Genomic DNA, 26,855 nt, shown 5'->3' with positions numbered 1-26,855 from the left:
TAAATTTATAATCTCTTATATGATGTTTGATTATTCCTATAGAAGAGCAATTAGAGAACATCAATTACATATTTGTAAACATAACATTAAACTCGGTCGCCTGATCTTTTATATTTATTTATATACATAAGATTATATACATACGCACATACGCATGCATGTATACAGAGTGTCCCATATTAAATGCTGTAATGAAATATCTGGAAAATTGAACGATATAGGAAGAATAGTTACATGAACAATGAAGACCAAGACATTGAAGATCATGTGGCGAATTTAGAATATTAAGAGCGCGAATCACGCGTAAAAGTTTCTTGATTTTTTAACATAGATGAGATGTTTAACCCAATGTTATTACACATCCTCTATTCTTATTTTATACTCCCTTTTCAAGCACCCTAGAAGCAACCTAATCTTTAAATGGTACGGTAGAGATCGATGATCAGAAAAAAGTTTGATCATTAAAATATTCGAAAATACTCTGCTACGCTATTTGAGGATTTAATGTCGTATACGTGATTTTTGTAATTTGTTCAACATGTATAAGTGATCTGAATCGATCACTAAGGGATGAACGTGAAAATTGGCAAGCTCTATCTTTTTCGGGTTGCATCATTCAGTAGAATAAAATGCAATAAAATAAAATGTAGAGAGATAAATGGTATATAAATGTGATACATCTTCTTTAAATTATTTCTTTTGAATTAATTTTCCATGAAAGATAACACAAGTCGCTCTTTCACGATATGTATATAAAATAATTTCATACATCTCTCCAACACGTATAAAATACTAAATGAAATACTTTATAGACTCTACTTATTTAATTAACTTACTTATTATCGCGCAGATATACAAAAGACGCTCATCTAGGACAGATTTTATTCACTTCTATCTTGATTCTTACATAATATATTGAATCAAGTATTATTTTTAGCGATGTAGAGAGCGAACATGAAAGCAAGAAAACAGGAGAGAAAGAGAAAGCGCGCGCGCGCGAGAGAGAGAGAGAGAGAGAGAGAGAGAGAGAGAGAGAGAGAAAGGAGTGAAAGAGAAAAAATGAATGAAAAATTGAGAGAGGGATCGCGTGTACATTGCTCGTTTAGAGATTTGAGGAAAATCCATAATTGTGCTAAATCCTTATATGTGTCCCGTACTTAAAAAAGAAAAATAATTTTAATAATTTTAAAACTCTAGCGTTATATTATATTTCAGGCAAAAGAAACGACTTTATATGGAAACTGTGAGTCATCGAATATCTTTGTGCAACTATGCGAATTTTAAATCAATACCGGAGTGCTTTACTGATTGATCTTTTTCATCCCTATCTATAGACAACAATGTAATTCGGAAAATCCTCCGGCGAATCGTTAAGTCAACTTTACTTCAAATCAGACTTCGCAAATTTACCCAACGAGTTATACGTTTCCATCAGACTCCCCGTGTCTGCTGAATCAAAATTTCAATAGCTTCGCAGCTCAACGATAATTCACAGTTTTCATCGAGTCGTACCTTTCCTTGCGTTATTAAAACTATCAAACATTCGAGATTTGAAAAAAAAAATTTTGTTCTTTTAACTTCATCTATATTTGTCACGCATATAGATGATGATTTGGCGATTCAGATTTTCCTTGACATTCACGTAAGGGCAATAAAACATATTGTACATTTTGTGAGTACAGTTGTATTGAATAAGTTGCATAAAAAAGACAGATTTTTTAGATATTGCACTGTCATATTTATTATTCTATAATAACGATCGATCGGCTCGACCGGATCGACCGCGTTCTCGAAACTACAATGTATAATGTATATCCTCGCCGATGTATTTCGGGAAGTCTCCCATTTTTCTTTTTTTATAGCATTACGCGAGTGCCGTCGATCGGGCGACATACATATACATACACACACACACACACACACACATACATACAAATTAATATTATTAATAATAAAAAAGGCAAACGCGTGCGCGAAACACGCATTGTTCTTTTCAATAAGAGAGGAAGACATGGTTTTCAGTGTGTTTTCACTACGATTGAATAAAATTCTCTATATTATTACATATAATATTATATTAATAATACGAGATATTATTACACTGTAATGTTTGTTTTTGGTTATTAAAGTGTGTATATAGCAATATATTCTAGAAACTGTCGCTCTCGCGTGCATTTTTTCACCAAACCTTCTAGAGATTAAGAAATGCTTGAACCATTATTTTTTATTATACATATATGTATTCTACTCTTTTTTTGTTTCTATAGAGTCACGGCAAGCCTAAAAACAATGTTTGCATCATCTTTAATTTTAATGTTATTTAATACTTTTTAGGCATTTTGCATACCTATCTCATCTCCTCCTCTGTATCCAGTCGTTCATTCCAATTCTTCTAAGCTTCTTGTTACAATTATACATATATTTGTTATTTATTATGATTAAAATAAACAATTAAAAATGAGCGGTGAAGAAATAATTTGACTGTCGGGAAGTTAAAGAAATCGTCAGTTGAAATAAGGAACGGAGATTTACGAAGAGAAACAGAGGAGTAGAGGTGCATATCTATAATCAAATATCGCAAATTTATTTAAAATTTATTAATTTAAATTGAAAGAAATGGAATGCTTTCCAATATGTATTATATTACACTATTTTTCTGATTTTATCACATCATTATAATTGCAATTAAAGATTATGAATTATAAAGCAGTAAAAGTTCGCTTTTGTTTTTACTTATGCAATCTTTTTCATCCTATTACTTTTGACACACACTTTTTATATTTATAAACTTATTAATTATAGTATAATTTTAGATATTATGTAAGAACTATAGTTTCTTAGAAGGCACGATTGATAAAGATTCACAGAAAGTAATAAATTGCGAAAAGCTATTTAGAAAACAATCTACGAGAATTGCAGTAATTGTTTCAAGACAGGAAACTAAGACAGCTTTAAAGAGCGTCTCTTAATATATATTACATGACAGAAAATCATAAAAACAGAAAAAGAATTAATAAAAAATTGTATTATCAATAACAATATTTGTCAAATTGAAACATTAAACTCATATATCAAATCTACCATTATTTAATCTACTTAACTTATTATGTATTATATAACATTATTATGTATCTTATTTCTTTCATGTGATATATGACATCATATGAAATCGTGTCCATTACATATTCAATTGTAATAAATAAAAGTATCCAAACTTAATCTTAGCATCAATAAAACTAATCGTGATCAATATTAAACCTTACTTGGTTTGAATTTTTTTCGCACACCATCATTAAGACCTTCTCTATTTCTTGTAAGTTCTATTGCATAAAATTGAATTCGACTTGTCAATATGCTATTTTTTTCTGTATAATCTTCTGTGCAATCTGCCCTTAATAATGTACCGAAACTATAGTCCTCTACAACATCCTTAAACTGTTCGCAAAAGAATCTCCATTCTTCCTTTTGCTGTGGAGATTTGAACTCATCTTCGTCTATCTTGTCCACTTTCATATTAGGAAAATTCTCTCTAAATGCTTTATATATGTTTTCATCATGAGGTGTAAGCCTCAAAAGCTTTGGATCAACTGAGCACAAAATCTGAAACATAATATCTCTTTCATTTCTATTCTTCATTTATTTAAGCGCTTATATGTAATACTTACATTAAAATAAACCTCTGCATGTTCCATAGCTTTCATTGCCCACATTGCTTCCATGGACGGCTACAAGAATAATATAATTAAAAAGAAGAAAATGAGTTTAATTATTTTACATAACATTAATATAAAATAAATACACAAACTTATTTGTAATAGTATACTATATATTACTACTAAGCTAGTAAATGATTAATATTATTAATAGCAAATATTATCTGCGAATTCTACTTACATCATTTTCGAATTCTTCAGCGGGTCTGGACAATATACTAGAACCAGCAATCAGTTGATCTGCTGTCTGTAATATGTAATTTATTACAAAATTACAGTATAATAACATGTTACAATAAGTATTTTTACAGAATAATATATACAATCATGTCCAAAAGTTAGACTCTTAAATTTTTTTTATTTCTTAGTGTATGTGTGTGTGTGTGTTTGTGTGTATATATATGTCTAGGTCAAAATAAATAAAACAACACCGGTTTCAGCTAATTGTTTATGTAATAGTTGTTTGAACAATATATCGAGAATATTTCATCTGTTTAGCAATTTTAACTTGATAATCCTTACAAATGCAATAATAAAATTTGGACTTATTTAACTTATTAAGTTCAGAGCGTTTTAGAGAGCTGATTTGCTACAATAAATAAAACTGGAATAACAACTAAAAACAAACAGAACATGAAAAATGGAACAAATAGGGACACAATTTCTAAAAACAAAATCAAAAAACACAATTTAACACATATATGCTTTGCTAATTTAAATCTGATTACAATTGATGGTATGAAAATAATATGTTTAATAAACACAATTATTGATAATAAAAATCTCGAGAAAGTATACATACACATAGATTTCTTAACTAGTTTTCAGAACTCATTCGAATAAAAACTAATTCATCATTTCTTAGAAATATGCTAATAAACAGAATATCTAATCATTTTGGACATAGTTGTAGACACTAAATAATTTTAAATAAAAATATAACTACAGGAAAATTACTTCAATAAATAAATGTTAATAATTGTTAAGCAAAATTTGATGAAATAAGATCGTCATAAATTTTAAGCAATAATCAATTATTCAATGACTTTTACAACTATTCACGTTATAATTATCATTATAAGTACAAATATGATCAGCTAAAGTTAAATTATTGTTAAAAAAATACTACATAAAAAAAATAATTTACGTACCACATTTCCTATTTGAGCCATTGCGTATTCGCAAAATAATTATAATATAAGAGATGCGTATGATATTATATGCTAATATGTATTATATACTGATTCATTTATATAGTGAAGTACAGAAGATGAAACTGAAGAAACTCGTGGTAGGTGGTAGCATCCAAACCATAAAACATATGTATGCCGAAGAGAATCTGTTTTATTCAACGCTACGAATATTTCCAACAGTTTGATTGACCAATCAAGACAAAGGAAGCAGATAAATTCTTTGCTTTGATTGGTCAATTGAAATTAGGCCGGGTCTACAACAGTAATGCGGCGTCTACAATAGAGATTTTAAGCCCTAAGCCTTAGAAATTGACCAATTACAGTCAAGTATGAGAAGAATACTCGACTGTGATTAGTCAATTTCTTAAGACTTAGGGCTTAAAATCTCTATTTTAGCCTCCTGCTCTAATTATTCCTTCTTGAATTATAGGGGGTCGAACTAATTAGAGTGAAGTAGAAATCATACGCAAAATCGATGCGCGCTAATTCGAACTAACTTCGACTCATTGTCAGATTGTATACATGGATTTATGTTTATGATCTAACCCTAAATACGTGATACACATTAACACGTTTTCTAAGCGTGAGCGGCATGTCGAAGATAGTAGAATCCCTGAAGAGGTTGAATGTCGAGAATGGAGTGGGATCAACCGAACAAGACAATGAGAAGATTGGTGAGAAGGGCGAGATGACATTATTAATGGAGGAGATGGTGTCAGACGATCGGAACTACATCCTTTCTGTTTGTGGAACTCAAAGGCAAATCCTACATTTCCTTAGCATTTCATGTTAAATCTGCAACAAAAAGAATATAACACTTTTATTATTATATATTTTTTTTATCTGTATGTTATCTAGCAATATATATTTCATTTTCAACAATTTGGATTATTTTAATATACTTGTTTAAATGTAGTTCTATAATTTTTCCTAAAAATATCAGTAATATGGAACACTTAGTGAAGTTTGACACTTACTTAGATTTGTATTAATTTAATTTTTAATTATGAATCATTGTTTGTTACATTACAGTGAACCAGAATTTAGGATTGGAGCAGCATTATCAGATCATACATGTGTAATATATTCTGTTGGTGAGTCCTTAAACCGAGTGATTACGCTAGAACACAATCAAGCGCCTATTATGGGAGTTAAGTTCAGTCTTACTTCCAGAAATATATTATATACCGCCACTAACGATGGACAAATCACAGCGTGTGATTTGCGTGCTAAGGGAAAGATCGTTGCAGAATTTAAAGGTAATTATTAGCTTCAACATTCATAAATTGTAATTTTTCATTGTAAAAACTTTAACTATTGTAATATTCTTATATCTTAATATATATTTTAGATAGCACAGAGGATGGCAAAACAAAACCTTTGGCCAGCTTTGATATTAGCTGTGATGACAGACTCATAGCTGGTGGAACAGAACACACAGGTGGAGATGCATTTATTTTGTTTTGGGATGTGAGATATAATGGTTCTAAAATGGAAAATAAAAACAATCTCCTCGGTGGATATTGGGAATCTCATATGGATGATGTCACTTGTCTGAGTTTTCATTCTGTAAAGCAGAATGTCTTGGCATCTGGTAGTACAGATGGTCTGATGAATATATTTGATCTCACGCAGCCTTCTGAAGATTTGGCCTTAACATGCTCATTGAATACTGAATCATCAGTGGTGAGAGAAATATCTTGCACATTTTATGTAAAATAGAGTATAGAGAAAATTTTTCATATTAATATCAGTTTCTTTTTTAGGATAGATTAGGTTGGTTAACTGATGACTCTCTGTGGTGTACAACACATATACATACATTACAACTATGGGATTGCGAAGGTGCCAGTGCATATGCAACATTTATGCGAAATCATTTGGCTGTATCACAGGTTTGCATATTTTTCATTATAATTCCTTGTATATATATTTTACTATCTCTATAATTTTCCTTCAAGATGAATTTTGTTCTTTGCAGAATGACGATCCTGACAGTTGCTATTTAGTGAGATTCCATGCCACAAATGCATTTGGACAACCATTTCTGCTAGCAGGTTCTAGTACAGTTAAAGGGTATTTATAATTTATTGATAATTTATTATAATATGCTTATGAATATATATATTATCCAAATACATCAGAATTTTTAAAAATATGTAGTCGATAATTTATTTAAATTATTCCAGGAAATAATTTTTTGATTGTTTCAAATAGTGTATTAACATATGTATCAAATCCATACAGTTGTAAAACATCCATATTCTTTTCAGGGAAAATCTAAGATGCTTCAACATCATGAACAATCGTCTGGAAACATATCACGAGATCGTAGGAAATAAGCAAATAGTACGGGATAGTTGGATACATGAAAAAGTAAGTAGATTTAAAAGAAATTATATATTTTTCGCAACTTAAAAAATTATCGATGTGATTTCGTATCCTCGATTCTGCAGAGTAATTGTTTGGTGACAGTCGGCGAGGGAGGTATTATCAATATATGGCGGCAAGTGGAAGCGACGCATCAAAATTCGCCCTGCAAGCTGTTGACTAAAATTAGCAACGGGAAAGCTCGCGATCGATATCACAGAACTAAACCCTATTAAACATACAAACGATTGGGAAAATGAAGATTGTTATATACGAAATTTTGTAAGAAATAAATGTACAATAAAACTAGCAAAGCACACCGATTGAAGAGTCATATAATTATAGTATATATATTTATATTTCCCTCACATTCTTCTTTATTACAATAACAGTAGTATGTACATTTATAATAAATAGGTATATTATTTGTTTATGCGATTAATTATTCAACGGCGAGTCACACTTATATACTGATCAAAAAATGCAGCCACGGATACCGTATAAATGCCAAGGAATGTAAATCACATGTAACCGCGAATATGTGGAATTAATTAGACGAAGAAGAAAAGAATGGGACAGACTTATGAGATGGAAACGATTTCATTCCGCCATACCGAGAAAAACGGAGCGTCGTATATATCGACAATCATAAAAATCGTACCGAGCATTACTGAATAGAGAGTACTCTTGACCTGGAGAGTAATCAACTAAACAATTCTCAATAATAATAAAAATAATGATAACAATCTATAGTAAATCTATCGTCAATACACTTTGTGTTTGAAAATCGTTAAAATTCTCAAAGATATCTTCATCGCTATGATGCATGAGCGTATCAATAAACAAACACACGCTCGCTTATTATACATTATTATGTAAATATTACATTAACGATTCAAAAGACGATCGCAGTATAGCGAGTATCACAATGATAACAATAGATATAGTTTTAGAGCGAAATGGTACAGTAGGTACAGAGTAAACGTACAAAAATACTTCCCATGAGCATCAGGGACGTAAAGATTCGCTAAAACGTGGAAAAAACCGCGTTACTATGATTTCATATATATATATATTTCTATATCATCAAGGATATATATTGTACATATCCTTTCTTTCAAACTTTGCATCGCCATCCGTGTGACATTATCCTAGGAAAAAAAAGATAGAAAACGCCACGAGATAGGCGCGCATAGGCCGTCGCGCTAATCCTTAGCTGTTGCAGATTTGATTCTTCAATGCATGTCATCCCACGGGCGATTGCGTGTGACTTCGTTTATTTATTTATATTATTAAAGATAAATCACTTTTCTTAATCATGTCTCATACCGAAAGACAGAATTTAATTGCACACCACGTGATATCGTTAATTCGCTCTATCGCATCATGGCTTTTACCCCACACAATTTTACATGATTGTGCGAAATGTTTTCTCGAATCGATTAAAGATAAATTATACGTTTCAAATTAATTTCGAAAATCGATTTGAAATTATGGCCTTTTGTTTTCTCTCTGGTGAGCGTTGCGCATGCTACTAGTGTTATACAATTTGAATTTATATATATATGTCATCCCGCGATCTCAAGTCGAACATTCGCCCGTGGCAGATACTGTAACAGCTAATCGCAATAATAGTCTGAGTTTGAGCTTTTATTTTAGCTCGGCATCGCAGTAGATAGTAAGTAATAATAGGTATAGATTCGTATATAATATATAAGTTATTGTTTATGTGTTTTTTTTTCTTTTTTCTTTTCTCTCGCGTAATTCAGCTTATGGAATACTTTTAAGATCTATTGTCACCACACGATTGATTGAGACGCGAGCAGCTAGTAGTATTATTATTTAAATTTTTTTTAACGAGGTCAATTCATTAGTCGTTTTTTTCTTATGATCAATCTATTACAATGATCAATGATCAATCCTCTATCTAGCCTTCGTCAATTCGATCATATTGCATGCCAGTCTTATCTGTTAAGGAATGTATATTTACACAACGTTATATAACTACGACCGTTTGTAAACTGAATAGTTTAGGAATCCATAATTCGGATGCGCATTGACAATCATCACAACAATGTGTTTTACGTATTAATGGAGTTGTCGCGTACAGGATTATCCTTTTCGATTTTGTTGAGATACGAGAATGATTTGATTCGATATGATAATCTTCGCTAAAGTAAATGCTAAATGCGCGTATTGTATCCTCTGCATTTTATATACAAAATAGTGAATCGGTGGCTCCGATGTACAGTATCTCGTATGATTAAAAAATTCTTATTTGAGAATTTTCTTCGTTGATAAGCATGATACATGTATAAATAAAATATGTCAGACAGTGCAGAATATAAGATTCCCGAAAAGACGCAAATTCGGGACGATGGGGTATTCATTATTACGCGATTCTTGTATAACGAACTCTCCCAGTTTCCGTATTTCGCGTAGTTTTGTATAGACTTTAATCATCAATCTTAAGCAACCCAATAAATAGTGTAAAGTTTGTATAGACAATAATATAAGAAAAAGAACATTCTCAATAAAGAATAACAATATAATGGCAGTGAATAATCTCGAAACCAAATGCCAGATATGAATTCCTCCTATTTTATTATATATATTCGTATTTCGGTATTTCAGTGAAGAAAATACCGAAGTGTATATCGTGTGCATTTAACAAATGGAATTATTTCTGCAATAAATAATTTTAGTCAAAAATAAAATGCAGCATTAATTTCGATTTACGACAGTGATTTGGCACACGTAATAATAGTAATGATAATAATTCATTATCGTTAAAAGTGAATTTTACTTGTTGCTTTAGCATTAAAATACTTTAATAATTATGATATAAGAATAGCCATCGCTTTCTCGCATTCACAGAGATAACTCAGATATGCGTGTATGCGTGAAAAGAAACACATACACACCCGCGTACATTCGTCTTTTCATTCATAACCAATTGTACGTACACACTCATGAAAAAGTATATATTTTATGTATATATATGTACACATTCAATGTATATGTAACCGTAATATATATGTATTCATCTATCTTGCATGTTTCAGCAAGCAGCAACGGGTTTGCTTAAAAGATTCGTCTAAAATCTTGTGTTTCTAAAACTGTCAGTCGGCTTAATAACATAACGAGCAAGACTTTAACAGATCGGCTGATCTACTTTGCTACGCCATTAATACTTCTCTTTCTCTCTCTTTCTTCCTTGGTCTCGCGAGCATTTCTGACCATGATTACTCATAACTCTTAATAGAAATTGCATTTTATTCTTAACGTATTTCTTTTGTCAAGGTAATTTCGTGAAATTTGGCATAAAAATTATATTATTGCCATCAGTTGTAACGTAATAATTATTATTTTATATCCTTCTCCCAACTATATCGAGGCTAAATACTCGCATTTATTCATAATAGTATCATCGTAGCGCGGAGATAAGATGAATTCTCATATTGCACTCAAGTATGACCTTATTGAATGTGAAATAAAGAACTGTCGTGTGTGTAGGTGCATCCTGTCGTAAGACGATCAAATCGTAGTGAAAAAAAAATGGGATACGAGAATGAACAATAGAAGAAAACGCGAAATGATAGATTACGATGAGTAACTTCAAAGGTTTGTATCCGCGAAGCATCGGATAAAGTATAGATTTCATTACCGCAAGAAATTTATGTCGAAAATCAAAAGGATTTGACGCGGCTTCGAGGCTGACTGTTCCGCGACTGGCTGCGCGACGAGGGAGTTGGCGTGGAGGTTGGCGTGATTGTACCAGTAGCGGCGGCGGCACGCGACGAACGCGATGAGTGCTTGCGACCGAATCGAAAGAATCGTCAGAAAAAGATCACCTCTTCTTCTAGCGGCTGCTGTTGTTGCTGTTGCGAATGCTGTTCCGCGCCTCGCTGTTGTTGCTGTTGCTGCTGCGCATACGAGACTTCGGGCGGAGAGCGAGTGATTCGAAACGATCGATTCGACGAGTACGTGTGACTTCCGCTGCCGATTCCATGATGATGGCTATTTCCGAGCTCCGGCGAAGAGTATGCAGAACTAGTGACGATCGCCGGACTACTGCCCGTTCTAGAATGCCGATCTGGACTGTTATTACTCGCAGTACTGCTGCTTCTATCGATCGAGAAATATAAATTTGTTTCGCTTATTGTGGAATATCAACGTAATATCGATGTAAAATGAGCCGATCCTACCTTGTATTGTTATTACTCCCGCTGGCGAGCTTTAGCGGCAGTTGCTGTTTAACTGGCAAATTGCTCTGCACCTTTTGCTGATTTGTCGCGCTGATCAGATTCAGAGGGATGCGTTTGACTTCAGATTGCGTTTTGCCGCGTGCGGTTTGCTGCATTGTTTCGGTATTCTGCATCAAGTGCGATAGATGAATCGAGCCGGTCGTAGAACTTCCGACCAACGTGACACCCTGTCGTTCTAACGCCTCGAGCCGTCGATACAATTGATCCCGTTGCTGCGTCACATCCCGCTGCTCCGCGGCCAGTTGTTCTCTCTGGCGAGCCAGCTCGGCCCGTTCCTCGTCCAATTGGATTTTTTCCTGCTGAGAGGCGGCCCGAAACGCTGCTTTTTCTCGACAGAGCTGATCCTGCAGATTTCGCAACTCTTCCAACTGACGATTCGGATTCGGACGATTATTGGACGATTTACCAGTGCCGCCGTCTTTACACGCAGCTAGTTGTGCCTGTAGACTGTCGATCGTCGTCATCTGACTACTTATTATACAAAGCAACGTATAAACGTGATGAGACAAACGTATCGCCGCCCACTGCTGATCCTTGTTCGTTTCCAATTCTGAGCCTTCCTTCTCGTCGGGATTTTCTTTCGGTAACTCGCCGAGTTTCGGAACAGGAATTACGGTGTGCAATGCGTTCGGATCACGCAGTGAGTGCCTCTCCTAAAAGCGCAATTAGAATATTTAATGATTACATTTTCCTGTAATATATAATTATTACAGGAAATAATGATAGTATATATAATTAATAATATATATAATTAAATAATATATATAATTATTTTTTGCTCTTTGTTTCCATATACCTTGTTGTGATCAAAACCAGCGAAAGTTTCGGCTCTTCGAGGCACACAAAGAGCCGGTGGAACGTAAGCTTCACTGTGACGTTCACCGGCGGAACTTAAGCTTCTCGATAAATTAGCGCCGCCCGCGCTAAACGACAACGAGCTAGCGAGACGTGTCGCTTCTTGCACGGCTACAAATACCTACGTTAAGGATAAAATTTATTTTTGATTGATTCATATTAACTAGATTAAAGATCCAATAAATGATCACAAAATATGATTTAGAATTAACATTAACCTCCTGCCATAATTGAGTGGTATCAGTTCTTTCGTTGTGCACCAACCGAGTGTAATCGGCGACTTCCTTCTCAAGTTTCTCGATTCTCTCGTTATCGCTCTCATTCCCGCTCCAAATGTTCGCCGCTTGTAAAAGTCGCATTTGCAAATTGATTTTCTCTTCAAATAGCAGCGCCTGCTCAGTATCTTTTTTTCGCAATTCGCCTGTAACCACAAATTTTTTATTTGCAAATATAATCGGCATAAAAAATAATATTACAATAATATTAGAAGTTATGGAAAAAGTTAGAAAAAGTAGGACATACCAACAATTCTAAGTATGTGTGATTCTTTAGCTTTGGCGATACGTTGCTTCTCTTCGACAGAAACCAGCGATATCGAGGAAGAGCGAATATCTCGCAATTCGTTACTATTTTCCATCAGCGCATCGGCTTCGTTCTCGGACTCCTGCGGGCAAGCCTCGACTGCTGATCGAATAGCCCGTATCCATAGTTGTTTATCCTTTGGTTTCTGAATCTTCAGTTCAAACATTTCAGGTTCAGCCGGGTTGCTGCTTATCAGGTAAATACTGGATTCCTGACGGGCTTTCTCGCGGACTAACAGCTTCTGCAGCGACACTATACCGGCTTTATTGTCAGGCACGAAGAACGCGTATTTCTGATCTCTCTCAGCCAAGAAAAACAATATGTCTGAGAGAACAACCACTACGATGGCAGTCATTTTGCCGCGACCTTGCATCAAGTATGCAGTGCCCTCAAACTTCAATATTCTGTTGATTATGTCTGACTTTTTAAATTTGGCACCACGATACGTAACGAATGATTTCGCATCAATCCTATAGAAATGTTATCGTTTATAGTTTCGAAGATATAAATGACGCTAATGGAGAAAAGAAGTAAAAAGGAGAAAAAAATTTGGACTCACTTATTGTATATCTCTAATTTTCTATCTTCTCGTTCCTTATCGGCTACGCAGGCATCTACATCAGCTAAGATTTCCTTAACGAGGACCAGTGCTTTACGTAGATCTTCACCTTCGTCTTGCACAATGCTAGTTTTAATGAGTGGCTCAATCAGCAATGGATATTTTGTCAAACGTTGAGTAACAAAAAGTATACACTCGGGTATACCTTTCTTTTTCAACAAAGGATTTGTCTAAGAACACAGAGATATACTATTTTAAACTGTACTGTTCACACTAGAAACTTACGTGAATTCGTTTGTGTTGCTTATTATTGTAACATACCTGACAGTGTCGTACAAAACGGGCGAAGCGAGGATCGTTACGCAGGTAATATTTGTATGCCTCGACGGCGTCCCGGTGACGGCTACAAAACTCCCCGTACGCGCTCTTCATGCGTTGCGCGTTATCACCTGAGAACTGCTCGACTAGAATGTCGACGATCGTGGAGATTACGGGATTGGCGTTCTGCCGCTTTCGCAGTTTTTGCAGAAATCGCAGATGAATGTCGATCAAATCCCGCAATCGGGGAAACATACGTTCGAGATCCGGCTGACCAAGACGAAAATGCCGTCGCAGTCCCTCCGCGAAGATCTTTTCCATCGCGAGCAACACCAGACAATGATGCTTTTCCGTGAGTACGAACTCATATATATGTTCCTGTCTCTTTACCTCGCGCTCACAATGATCGACGAGACGCAGCGCAACGTTACGGCCGATTGCGGAGCTCCAGGAATCGGGTTCTTCCTTTCCCAACGTTAGCTCAGGATCTATCTCCTCGAGATCGCCCACGGTGAATTGATGAACGTCGTCACCAAAATCAAATTCCTCCCATCCGCTGAAGAAAAAAATTATTGTATTACTTTTTTTTCATTGATTTTCAGTTTTAATACAGCATTACGAGATGTAACAGCAATATTGCTATTTTGATTAATATGTGGCCAAAGTTGATTATAATATCTATATAAAAGAAAAGAAAAAAAGAAAAGATATTTACAAACCTGGAAAGATCACGATGCTGCCCGCTCTCGCCATCTTTTTCTTCGTTTATCGTTTGACTGAAAGAAAGATATAGCTTTGTTTCATAAAGCATTATATGTGATTAAAGAAAAAAAAATCTTACTCTCCCCGCAAACAATGCATATAACGTTAGTTTGAATTCCAGGTTGAGAAATTCTTGAAATTAACGTATTGAGATGCCGGTTTTTTTGTAAAAAAGACTGAAAAATATTACGCGTTACAAAACTGTCTTTTCAGTTTATTCTGATGAGTGCCTACATAAATACAAACCTTATATAAGACGATATTTAACATCTTCGTTTAAGCGTATGTGAATCTTCGTCCAATTCTTATTATACAATTAATATATATATAATATCCGATATATTATTAAATTATATTGCATTGTTATAATATAATTATTGTTACTCATCGCAATACATAACCGCGATAAAGCTAACAAATTCAAGAGAAATTAAAATCTTTGATATTAAAAAGTGGATGACCTGCGAGAGCCTTTAAGTTCCTCCGAGTTCAGGTCGGGTAGGATACGTATCGTAAATATCACTTCCTTTCCCTCCGCTCCTATCATATCCTACGATTTGTGCTTAAGCTTCTCTAATTCATCGGGAACGCGGATTTACGTATGACGGGGAAATTCGAAGAACAATATCCATTTCATATATATTAGACCGTAAATCCCGACCCGACCTAAAACCCTTTGACAAATTACTGCGAAATCTGTCTATATGAATGTTCAAGTATGAAATCTCATGATGACATTGAGAAATGCGGGAACGATGAGATAAAAAAAATATGACAAAACTATCTGTGATTAACTAGCTGACAAGGCTGAACTGGGTGTAAACTATGTGAGTGAAAAGAGAGATAGAAACTGTATGATAATACATGTCATGAACATGTATCTATTGTATGATATATATGTCTGATGTATACATATACATTATACATATATATATAATTATCACGGAGAAAATACCTTATAGATTAACACACGTGAACTTACGCGCTAGAATTTAAGGCGAAGTTTACAACGAGAAGAGATAAAACACAAAAAATATATATATCTCAATGTATGGACACAAATCATAGAAGAAGCAAGCACAAGATCAGAAGCACAGGCAGGGCAAAGATATGACGTTTCTTCCGACTATACAATACGAAAACTCGATTGCCGTTTGGACAGATTTGTGGACAATATGTGTATATGTGTAGGTGTGTGCGAGAAAAAAATCGAGGAACGAGACGCGCGCCTTTTTACCAGACGCGTGTAAGAATAACACACGAACAGAAACGAACGAAACGCTTTCGGAACAGAATACAAGAGGAACACATCAGATATCAGAGACTTACTTGACTCCGAGCTTAGTAGCGACTCGCCGCCAAGGACTGTAGCTTGACATGGTTTTCTTGTGGCTGTTAATTTCCCTTTAATCGTCGTACAATCGATCGGTTTGCACGTGGTTGCACGAGAGGGAATGCACGGGAGAAGGAAAAAGCACATAACTATATTAGGGCAACTTCATTTCGCCTGTGTTAGGCTGTTTTTTCCTCCATTTTCCTTGTTAATTTTTTTTCTTTTCGACTTTACGCGTCGATCTACCCATCTTAACCAACCGTTCCCCATACGCAAGCGATTTTTCTTTGTCAATAAATAGCCTTGTGTTCTTTTATCAAATGCGACATGACGTTGAAATTAAAATTAAGAAACTAAATAATCCTCAAAACTACCAAGTCAATGTACTATCGTCATTGCTTCACGTTGTCGTAGTAATCGTCGTAATTACGGATAATATCAATCGCTAATATTATTTCAAGTATAGCTTGTGTCATGATAAACCAAAAATTAGCTGAAGTAGTCTGAGCATGGTATTCTGTATAAGTAATACGTATAATATGTAAACAATATTATCAATCAAGATGTAGGCGACGCGAGGCTGAACGCGCTAAAGCTTGCCGTACTACTGATGTTGCTAAACTGCAAAATTAACGAAGAAATAATAAGCTTCTGAGCCAGCCAAAGCCTCGGAGTAACAAGCAAACGCACAATTCTTTTTTAGTTTAAGACTTTTCAAACATTTCACATATGTTATACTATCTACTACGTATATTAAATATAAAAAGAAAAAAAAAATATATTTTTATACTCAATCAATAAAATTATTAAATATATTTTCGTTCCTAAAAATGTATACGATGAAATAAAAATGAATCCTAATTTGCCAATTGAATTAAACACGATCCGAGTTACTCATTAGAGGAGTTTATTACAAACTCCGAGCTGAGGCTCAGCGCCATGCCATTTGCGTGCGAATCTTGAACCACAGATACGCAGATTCAATGCAAAAGATGTATAATTCTCGTCGATGAAACTTATATTACCTTCCACTTCCGGATGATGCTGGTAGAGGCAACGACGTCGTGGAACCACGTTTGTTAATGCTGCTGTTACTTGAGATAGTGGAAACGCTCGACAAAGATTTTGACGCGGATTTGCTGGAGTGATGCTTAGACTTGACGCATTCCAGCATCAATTGATCCTTGCACCCTTGATTTTGATGAACCGATGCTCCGCAATCTGATTTGATAAAACAATAATTTATTAAAATATAATTCTACAAAAGTTAATTATTCACAAAAAGCGAGATAATCGCGTCTTTAACTTGATATAAATAGTTTTCTTACTGTCGCAATGAAGGAGCGGCTTATTCATCGAATGTTTCATACAAACATCACATAATAAGCTTCCTTGAGATCCCGCTGTCAACGTTACCCACAAATGTTGCTGCTGATTGGTTTTTTTCCCACTTTTATCCTGAAATGACATTTTAGCATAGTTGATTCGCCAAAAACATCTTTATTAGATATATTGCATAATTGCAATTTAGTTATCGTTTTACCTTCTTTTTACGAAAGAAGATGGAGCCGCGCTTTCTTCTAGTCTTTTCGGAATGATGATCATCGTATGCAGTACTACTGAAAAAATCAGCATAAATATCGACATTGTTCAATTTCAAATAAGATATTTAAAATCATATCTTGTGTAATCAGCAGTGCAACTATAAAAGCGTTTCGATCTAATCACAGCTTATTATGAAATATAAAAGTATGTATGTATATGTGTAGCCTCTGTGCAATCAAAGCTATGTGTTTAAAAAAATATGTGTAGCATGCACAAACTATGTGTGATATAGCAATTTTTGTAAATTGGCATTTAAAAGATCCAATAATTTTCGTTTAATGAGTCTTAAGTGACATTAAACTGCCATAAAATATTACGAAGCAAATTGTAAATAAGATAAACCTAATATTTTTTATAGAGTAAAATTTGGAAAATTTTTGGTAGCATCTCGTATATACAAGATCTGATCAAAAAATATCCGATCTTATTTTTTTTTTTTTTTTACGTCAATCAGCTGCAGCTCGATATCAGATCTTGTGTATATATACACGATATATGTCTCATTTTAAAATAACAAATGTATTTAGATTCATCCACGTTTGATTTTGCAGTTGTAATATAACTACAGACTCTCTTTCTATTTGTGGCTGACAAAATTGATCGATTGGCGGGAAACCAGCGTACAAACCATTTCCATCAGAGATATTAAAAATATATTTGCAATATCATAAATAATGTTATTGAATATATATGAAGATTTAAGGCATCAAATTTTACTCACTCGGTCAAAAGCTCGTCAAGGGATATCTGGACACAACTCGGAGTGCCCTCTCGGTCTTCGTGGAATTCATGGCTGTGTGTTGTATGAAGATCCTCGGTTTCTGTCTCACTCCCGCTACCCTTTTCGTTTCTTTCATGACGGCTGTTTCATGCAGGATTGTATAGCAAATTTTCAAGTACAAACACAAACCAAGCAACTATCGTGTAAAATAAAATATTATAATCGACATATTCTTCCGTATTATATTACAGAAGAGCACATCAATATAATATTTTAAATAGCAAACTGCTTGCGTTTAAGAAAAATTATTACACGATTGGCAAATATGATTAATAAGAAAGAGATAGAAAGGAGGAGAGAGAGAGAGAGAGAGAGAGAGAGAGAGAGAGAGAGAGAGAGAGAAGTATACTATTACTATTATTACTTTCAGTAATAATACTAGTATACTATTACTATTATTATTTTCAATAATGGATATACATATGTTTTATTTATTATTATAGTCTCTCGTGTAGTTAATGAAAGTTTCAAGATATTAATTATATTAATAAATAAATAATAGCAGACAGACTGGTATGACGTTTTGTTGCGTTCATGTTTCATGTAGCTTATGATACAACGACACGCGAGCAGTCATGCTAAAAGATCTATGCAGAATGTTTTAAGCATTCATGAATGCAGACATCTCTCAAAAAGAGAGAGAAACAGAGACATCCTCATTTTACTAGTTTAAAAAAATTCGTGCACGGACACATGTCTGTGTTTATTTTAGAAATAAGTTTCTACTTGTGCGAAAAATTGAAAATCTCAAAAGAGAGAGAGAAAAGTGAAACAAGATATATGACATACAAGTACCTACGCACGCATGAATGTACACGGCGCATATAGCTTTTTTGTGCATTAATTTATAATAAGATCGCAAGCTAGATTATGATTATTCGAAAAAACTTAAACGTTGTTCTTGTTTAAGAGAGACATGATCTTTAATCATAGAAAATTGTATAAATATGTAATTTCTAAGATGTTTTTTTATCATTGATCTAGCTGTACGATCTTCATCTATTCGCATAATAGACTTACGCTGCAAGTGAAGGCGTTGTCCGAGTTCCGGTTTCGGCTAAATGTGCATGAACCTGCGGTGTAACGATTGAAGGCGTCGATATGGATTTCTGAAGAGGTAAACGCGAACCAGTCAGCCCTGGCATTAAACTGCTATTTTCTGCTAACCTCTGACTATCCCTCTTTATGACTATCTTCTGATATTCACTCTGTCAAAGAAAAATTCGCTATGTAGTATGCCTGTGCAGAAGAAAGAGGGAATCGCGTCCCTTGAAGAAGGATCTCTGAAATTTACCTGTACAAGATCAGCTTCGTTCAGCGAGTGAGTGCTCGTTTGTGACCTGCATGCCCGATTGCCTACGCTTACCGGTCCAGCACACGATTTCCCATCTAATTCTAGCTCGTTTTCACTGTCTAGGCTACTTAAACTAATGCTGCGTTGTCGCTGAAACGAGTAAATGGGGTACGTTGTGATTGTGTGGCGAGCATTAGAGCGGCGGCTGCGGCGGGAAGCGTATAATGCGCAAGCGACCAGAGCCAACCATGCCACCATCATAAAGCGAGAGTATCAAGAATGACCGGGCATTTGAGACCGATATAATTTCGACGAGTTCAGATCTCGATGCTACGCAGAACACGCGCGCGAAGATGAAATATTTTTATATCCTTTATATTTCTTAAATAATACAAAAAAATGCGCATAGCATTACATGAAGGTAATGACAAAATATTCTTTTGCGTAGCATCAAAATCCTGCGGCATCGAAACTTGAACTCACCGAGATCGGATCGTGCCCTGGTTTCAACAAGTAACGGACGATATTAACCATATTTTGGGCCTGCAGATGATTTTGCCCAGAGTATCGGCGGTTACCGCGCCGACTCTCTTCCAGATCCTCCAGATCCCCGGTCCAGCTGCGTCGCCTGTCTATACCCTGCGACTGTTGCGTGCGAGCGCGACCGCTTGCCGACGGGAAATGCGTCGGGGAACTGTTGGTAGAGCAATTGGCAAGGAAGAGGTCTGGATCGGAGCCAGTGTCATGGTGATGATTATTACCGGAACGAGATACCAGCTCGGCGGTGATCAGTGGACACAAGGACGGGCAGGAGGAAGTCAATCTCTGCGGAGCGTCGGAGTTGTTGGACATGCGAATGTGGTACCCCAAAGTGCCCAACGTAAGGTCTCGCATACGCTGAATGCAATCGTGGATCTCGTGCAGCTGCTGCAAATTCTCTTCTGCGAAAAAAAAAACCGTATTGCTCGCGTTACATCATATTGAATTAAGAATACTTGATTGTGATTCAGAAAAGGGGATAACCAAAGCTCTATTAAATTTTACATCTTTTATTTCTACAGTTTATATGTCGATTATATTTGTTTTTTAATATAAATTAAAATTGTGTAACTTGTTAAATGTTTAATAAATAAAACAACTATTATAGCTCAATGCATCAAATTTCAATTTTATATTCTTGCATTTGCCATCTGCTAAAGCTTGTGAAACATTACCTAGGACCGGATAGTTCTTGGCCAGACCGGGTGAGTGCGGGGTGACGCTAATGATGGGTACCAGAGGATTAGGCTGGGTTTGTATATTAGTGCCAAGTGCGAGCAATGGGTGTTGCTGTTGCTGCCGCTGGTGCTGCTGTTCCTCGCCGCCCTCGGACATGACGATCGACGCTTTGTCTTTGATGTAGCCAATTTCCGTGACTATGCCGCCGTGCAGACTCAGGCCGCGCAGATCTCCATTAATGATAGGCGGCACGCGATCGCAGTCGGAGTGCGATGAGCCAAGGTAATCGGTTATTACATCCTCCTCGCTATCCTCGCCGCTGTTCGGACACTCGTCTGCAAGCATACACGACATTCCTGTCTGACAAGTGTATCTTCAAGATCAGTAAACGATATTGTCGTCATCGTCTTTGTATTAACTGTGTTAATTTAAAAAGACTGTGCTACCAGGAAGAACTGGGCTCTACTACCAGACTCCTCCGTTCTATTTCAGGACATTAGTATGCGCAACGAGGGACACGAGTGTTAGGTTTTTCGTCGCTCGATAGTGAAAGCGCGCAGTGGGGTGAAGGGATGGTGTAAAAAGAGCAAAGTAGTTTATTGGCGCGATGCATACGGCGAGTCGTGTGTAATCGGAGGGAGAGTTCCAAAGCGCGATACCGGAAAACCGATATCTAAACGTCGTCCTCCTCGCGCTACCTCACTATTGACTCACTGGGGCTTGGGAACAAACGAGTGACTCTGCGACAATCGCGCCGGCCCCCGCGACGGCGTCATCTCCACGGACTCCGGCTCCACTCTCTCTCTCTTTCTCTCTTGGATACTGCATAAAGGCATATTCAATGGAAATCAGGTCAAATCTTGTATTCCGCCAACGACAATTTGCGTTCCTCTTAAGTAAGCGGATAACGTAACATTGCCCTCTTGAAGATTTTCCTTTCGATGTGTTTTATCGAAACAAACTTTCTCTTTCTCTTCGAGTTGATAATATCGTCAAGTTGATAATATCGTCACACTAAAGTCAAACTAAACACCGAATTAGGCAACCGTACGCAAGTGTTGAATTTTAAAGATCTCACGATTTCATAACGCCGTAGAAATCGAAGAAACGATATCAGTTTATCAGTTGCTTATTCTCAAACTGCACGCGGTTCGAACAATCTCCTGCATTACCTCGTCTGTGAGAAACAACCCAGAGAATCGTAACGTAACGCGTCACATGGTAAGGATAAGGTAAGGTACAACTATAAGATTCGATTCAATTTGTGCCGCAGCCGCCGCAGCTCTTAATTTTGACGTAAGCAGGATCTATGCGGAATCTATCTCTAATTTCGACGATGCGTTAATAATGTCGACGTTTTTTACACGCGCTGCTCATACTGCCAATTGTAGTTCGCGTAGGATTTCTCACGGATCTCCCTGCTCTCTTTCTCTTTATCGTAGGCTGTACAGGCCCCGATATTTTCCCAAGAGAGGTTCTTTCTCCTCGATTTTCTCTAGCAATATATAATCGCAACGACGGATTTCATCGCCATCATCTGACGAAAATCTTGGGACGGATGAGCGCGAGATAATAGCGTACCGTAGCCGGAGCGACTTTTCCGGGTAGAAAGGGGCTGACAGACTGTTGCTTTTCCCCCTGTGTAGCTCCCGGAGCGCGAATTGATCCGCTGGTCCGCGCGCACCACCCCGCCGTCTCCGTGCACCCCTGCGACCCTACAACTCGCCGCCGCCAACCTTCAACTCGCGTTTCCTTTACCACCACCACCTCTATTGGCATCAGCGCAGCGGCATGTTTGTTAGATTTGTATCTTTTCATCTCTTGCAAAGTGTGGCCCGATACGAATCTTCAATTGCCATCCATCTCTGGATATCTCCGTGGCTTTTCATGTCCTTCCGCAGATAATAATCTTTCAGCTTTTGGAAATTTTATCAGGGCATCGTCTTCTTTGGAAACTCTATTGAGAGATGTGAAACGCTCTAAATATCTTTATGAATAAACGAATAATTTCAATATCGATTAATTTGGATTCAAGTTCAAATCTATGTTCGTTTTTCACTTTCCGTAAATAGAATTATAAAGAGACGAAGAGAAAGAACTATATTCGAATGATTAGTGAATTATAGAAATTCTCGTTAAAATTTTATTAAGATAAAATCTATTGGGAAATAATTTTTTTTTCTTTGTTTGTAATATTGAAATTTTAATAATAGTTTGTAATATTAAAATTTTAATTTTAAGTTAAAATTCTTCAATCTTTAATTATTTATAACTTATAAGTAAATTATAAGTTAAAATTTATAAGACTGAGAACGATATCGAAGCAATTATATATATATATATATGCATGTGTGTGTATGTGTATTTTGTTTAAACTTTAGTATTGTTTTAAAGAAGATACGCGATTACCGAAATATCACATGCAAATCTATCCATATAAATTTATAAATTATAAGTGATAAAACTGTCTGAAAATTGTTAATATTATTAATTATTATTATTATATATTATTTTATTAATTTTACTCATTAAAAAATTATTTGCCGATAATCCCAAATTTGCTTCATATATATATCTAGATAAAACTGTGATAACTAATATGAGATAATTTCAAAAAATGAATTATTATTATTATTATAGTATATACAATATATACAAGAATTTTTGTATCTGATTTTTAAACATGTTTTGAAATGTTTATGAAATTAAATCTCATATATGATATTAAGACTGATATTATGAGAACTATTATCTAGTAGGCTCTTTTTGCATTCATATTCTATGTTTATCTAAATGCGAGATATAAGAAAGGAGAAAGAGAAAGAGAGACGACATGTATCTTCCATTTCTAAACGCATTAAATAATTAAATACTTGTGACTTTACCTCACAATAAAACTCTCCGTCTGTTCCAATATTCATATCTTCAATACAGTATATTTCTTCATCTGATAGTTCTCTATCAATTCGTCGCGAAAGGGTTTCGCCGCAGTAGTAACAAACATCGACGATACAAACAACAACCCTTCGACAACGACATCGGTTACTAGGAATGTTCTGAGAGCAAGAGAGAGAGAGAGAGACAGAGAGAGACAGACAGACAGACAGATGCAATTGTGTTACTCCATTGGCATTTGAATGTAGGCCACGGTGACTCCGACTTGGTATTATCAGCGTTATTAAATATTCTGGTAGTAATGATTTTCGCTGGGGTAGCCCGTAACGATCGGCCCCCCTTCGTCGTGAGAGAAAGAGAGAAAACTCCTCTCGGCGACGAGAGCGTCGGATCGCCAGCATTCGATACGGCGACACTTATTGGCTTGCACGTGGAGGGAAGCCTTTTAGCGTTCGCACGGTAATTATCTTGCAGATGACGATACGAAATTCCACGTTTGCGCTAAGAAATAATAACTGGGGTACACGAATTTTTCCCATTTTGAAAAAAAGTTTTGGTATCTCGTAGCTTTTAAATGATATTATTGTATAAACAGATATATAGACTAAGATTAAGATTAATATCATTTGCTGATTTTTCTTCCTCTCATAAAAAAAATAATTGATTGCTCCGCAGAAAAAATAACTATATTATTTTCGTTGTAGTGTACACATTAAACGCAAAGCTGATATCGTTAATTTTTAGATACTTATGGAATGGAATTTTCATAATAAAATATCGCAGTAATTTTACCGTACCGTTTAGCGTTAATTTCGTCGCTTTAATGAACGAGTTAAACACAGGCGAACATTTACAGAATAGGTTCCTCCAATAGAATGTCTTGTGCTCGTGCAGAGGCATAATACGAATATAATGTAAACGTAATAAAAAAAAGAAACTTCTGCAATTATGCTTTAAGTGATTTTTAAAATATTTCAAAAGATAAAAAACTCTTAAGTCCAAAAAGTATGCTGAGATTAGTGATCTGTAAATATAAATATAATTTAATATTGAAAAACCCTTTATAAAAATAATTTTTCTATTAGAATTATATGTGTGTATACATATATAATATAATACGGATTAAATTTCAATATTACAAACAAAGAGAAAAAGTTATTTTCTCAATAAAATTATCTTACCTTATTGTTAATAAAATTTTAATATAAAATTCTTTAATTCACAAATATATATATATATGTATATGAGAATATTTATGTGACATTATAAAAAATATAATATAAAACTAATATATACTGTGTATATATATATATATAAAATATTTTCTCAAATATTTTCTAGAATGTATAGAAAGTGTGTATGTATGTTGCTTCTCAACTTGATTCACATGGTATTGATTACCTCAAGAATATTTTTTTGTTTCTGTTCTGACATAAATAGCAATGATACATATATGCACCAAACATATCAGGGTTGCTGCTGTGTGGAATGCATCTTATTCCAAAACATACTGGCACATTCATTTCTTCTAAGATCCGAAGATTCTATATAGTATTCATTTATACTTTTCAAAAACAATACATAACTATTACTTTTTTTTTTTTACAAAAATTCCTTATATTCGATAGCAAGTCATTCCAATAAGAAATATTGCACATACAATGTTATATTTTAAAACTATGATGTAATCATTGCTAGATTATTCTTATCAGTCTTTAAAATATAAACTCTGTTGGAAACTTTCCAAAGATATTTAAATGAATATCCCCCTCCCCCTACCCCTCTATCAATATCTGTCTTCTTTTCAATATAAATTTCATTTTTCAAAATATTTAATATAGAAATTATATTAATAATAGTATCGATAATCGTATACGTACGCTGTGTACGTTATTTATAAATATAAATATATATATAAGCGTATAATTTGGTTGCAACAGACACGTACTGTACCTACACGCCTACGCAACAAACGGCCCGTCCACGCACTTTCCTATGACAGGCAGAGAAAGGCGAGTCGAGCATACAAATGCGGCGAAAGACTCACCGGAGGAGAACGGGGCGAGCACCTCCTGCCGCTTCTCCATCGTTCCTTGCGTCCTTCTTGCGCGTATCCTCGCCTATCCTCGCGTTCTCGCTCTTCTTCGACGACTGTACGCAGACTGCAAACAATGGAAAAAAAGTATCACCTGAGGAGGAGAGCGACGTTTGCGAAATCGGAGCGCTCTTTCGCGGAGCGCCGTCGTCTCGGGAGCAACGCCGTTGTTTCGAGCGGCGATTTTCACCGCGTGTGTAGACACGCGGATGCGAATTCTTGGCGCGCGTATATATACGAGATTCAAAATCGCGGGAGGAGAAGGAAAAGCCGAATAATCGCGCGCGCGCGCGCGCGCGGACGCGAAATCGAGACGACGGAATCGGCGTTGAGGAGAGTGCGCTTTGTACTCGCGCACTTTGTTGCCGCGTTGTTGAGGAGGGCGCCGTCGTATTGACAGGTGGATCGCGTGAAAGATACGTACCCAGAGAGGTGCGAGTCTATCCCGCCATTTAGCTTCCTCGCGCACGTTTCACGCTCGTTATTATTTCGTCTCGTCCGATACGGCGGGATTCGGTTCAGTAGCACGGGTTGATAACGCAGTCTCGCATCGTCTCGCAGGTCCACCGTCAACGACACGATCAAGGCACGTCGACCATTTTGTACTGGTCACAGTGCCGTATTAGTTTATTATGTACGCCATTCTGGAGTCTATAAGGGGTGCCCCTCTTAAAAAGAAAAAATTTCCAGCATCGCAAAATTATTCAAAATTATTTATATGGAAAGCTTTTATGTTATTACCTGCAGAAGAAGATTGCATAAATTATAATATTAGACATAGAAAGGAAATCAGTCTTATGGCTGGCTGTTCATCCTTATTTGCGATTTCTTGTTTCTTTTCTCCTTCTCCTCTCATCTTGTTGCTCGTTTGAATATTGGTGTATATACCGATTTGTTGTAAATGTAGAAAATGTGAGGCCGTTAATTAAACTTGGCCAAAGTTTACCTATAATCGTCTGTCTTGATTTGATTTTACTGTAAAAAAAAAAAAAGAATGAAATTAGGCGAATAAAG

At 35.6% G+C, this 26,855-nt stretch overlaps 3 protein-coding genes across 11 annotated transcripts; 1 reads left to right on the top strand and 2 right to left on the bottom strand.

The window, feature by feature from the left end:
* Positions 1-1,714: 1,714 nt before the first annotated feature.
* On the bottom strand, positions 1,715-5,002 carry LOC138943254 (protein PBDC1). Its single transcript, XM_070313903.1, has 4 exons — positions 4,865-5,002; positions 3,895-3,960; positions 3,666-3,725; positions 1,715-3,600 (listed from the first exon to the last, which is right to left on the bottom strand). The coding sequence occupies exons 1-4, from the start codon at positions 4,883-4,885 to the stop codon at positions 3,253-3,255; spliced, it is 495 nt and encodes a 164-aa protein (XP_070170004.1). The 5' UTR covers positions 4,886-5,002; the 3' UTR covers positions 1,715-3,252.
* A 338-nt stretch (positions 5,003-5,340) lies between these two features.
* LOC138943251 (WD repeat-containing protein 89) lies at positions 5,341-7,628 on the top strand. The gene is made up of 7 exons (XM_070313887.1): positions 5,341-5,665; positions 5,939-6,165; positions 6,258-6,592; positions 6,673-6,801; positions 6,888-6,982; positions 7,180-7,282; positions 7,363-7,628. Exons 1-7 carry the CDS (start codon positions 5,499-5,501, stop codon positions 7,510-7,512), a joined length of 1,206 nt encoding a protein of 401 aa, XP_070169988.1. The 5' UTR covers positions 5,341-5,498; the 3' UTR covers positions 7,513-7,628.
* Positions 7,629-9,000: 1,372 nt separating this feature from the next.
* On the bottom strand, positions 9,001-26,440 carry Cyst (rho guanine nucleotide exchange factor 18 cysts). Of its 9 annotated transcripts, none has more exons than XM_070313811.1 (19): positions 26,266-26,440; positions 25,794-25,908; positions 20,848-21,186; positions 20,117-20,574; positions 19,634-19,783; positions 19,360-19,547; positions 18,280-18,420; positions 17,497-17,572; positions 17,282-17,411; positions 16,979-17,174; positions 15,950-16,024; positions 14,578-14,634; positions 13,862-14,414; positions 13,541-13,770; positions 12,922-13,451; positions 12,618-12,820; positions 12,341-12,520; positions 11,485-12,197; positions 9,001-11,404 (listed from the first exon to the last, which is right to left on the bottom strand). In XM_070313811.1, exons 2-19 carry the CDS (start codon positions 25,831-25,833, stop codon positions 11,116-11,118), a joined length of 4,548 nt encoding a protein of 1,515 aa, XP_070169912.1. In that variant the 5' UTR covers positions 25,834-25,908; positions 26,266-26,440; the 3' UTR covers positions 9,001-11,115. The 9 variants fall into 9 exon arrangements, with proteins under 9 accessions (XP_070169912.1, XP_070169934.1, XP_070169927.1 ...); XM_070313833.1 differs by having other exon boundaries at positions 9,001-11,359; XM_070313826.1 differs by having other exon boundaries at positions 15,950-16,012.
* Between the last annotated feature and the right edge of the window lie 415 nt (positions 26,441-26,855).

Source organism: Polyergus mexicanus, unplaced genomic scaffold (assembly GCF_030449975.1).
Source record: "Polyergus mexicanus isolate NDT 795.1 unplaced genomic scaffold, iyPolMexi1.0 SCAF_2, whole genome shotgun sequence".
NCBI classification, from domain to species: domain Eukaryota; kingdom Metazoa; phylum Arthropoda; class Insecta; order Hymenoptera; family Formicidae; genus Polyergus; species Polyergus mexicanus.
This window is presented reverse-complemented; position numbering and strand designations above follow the sequence as displayed.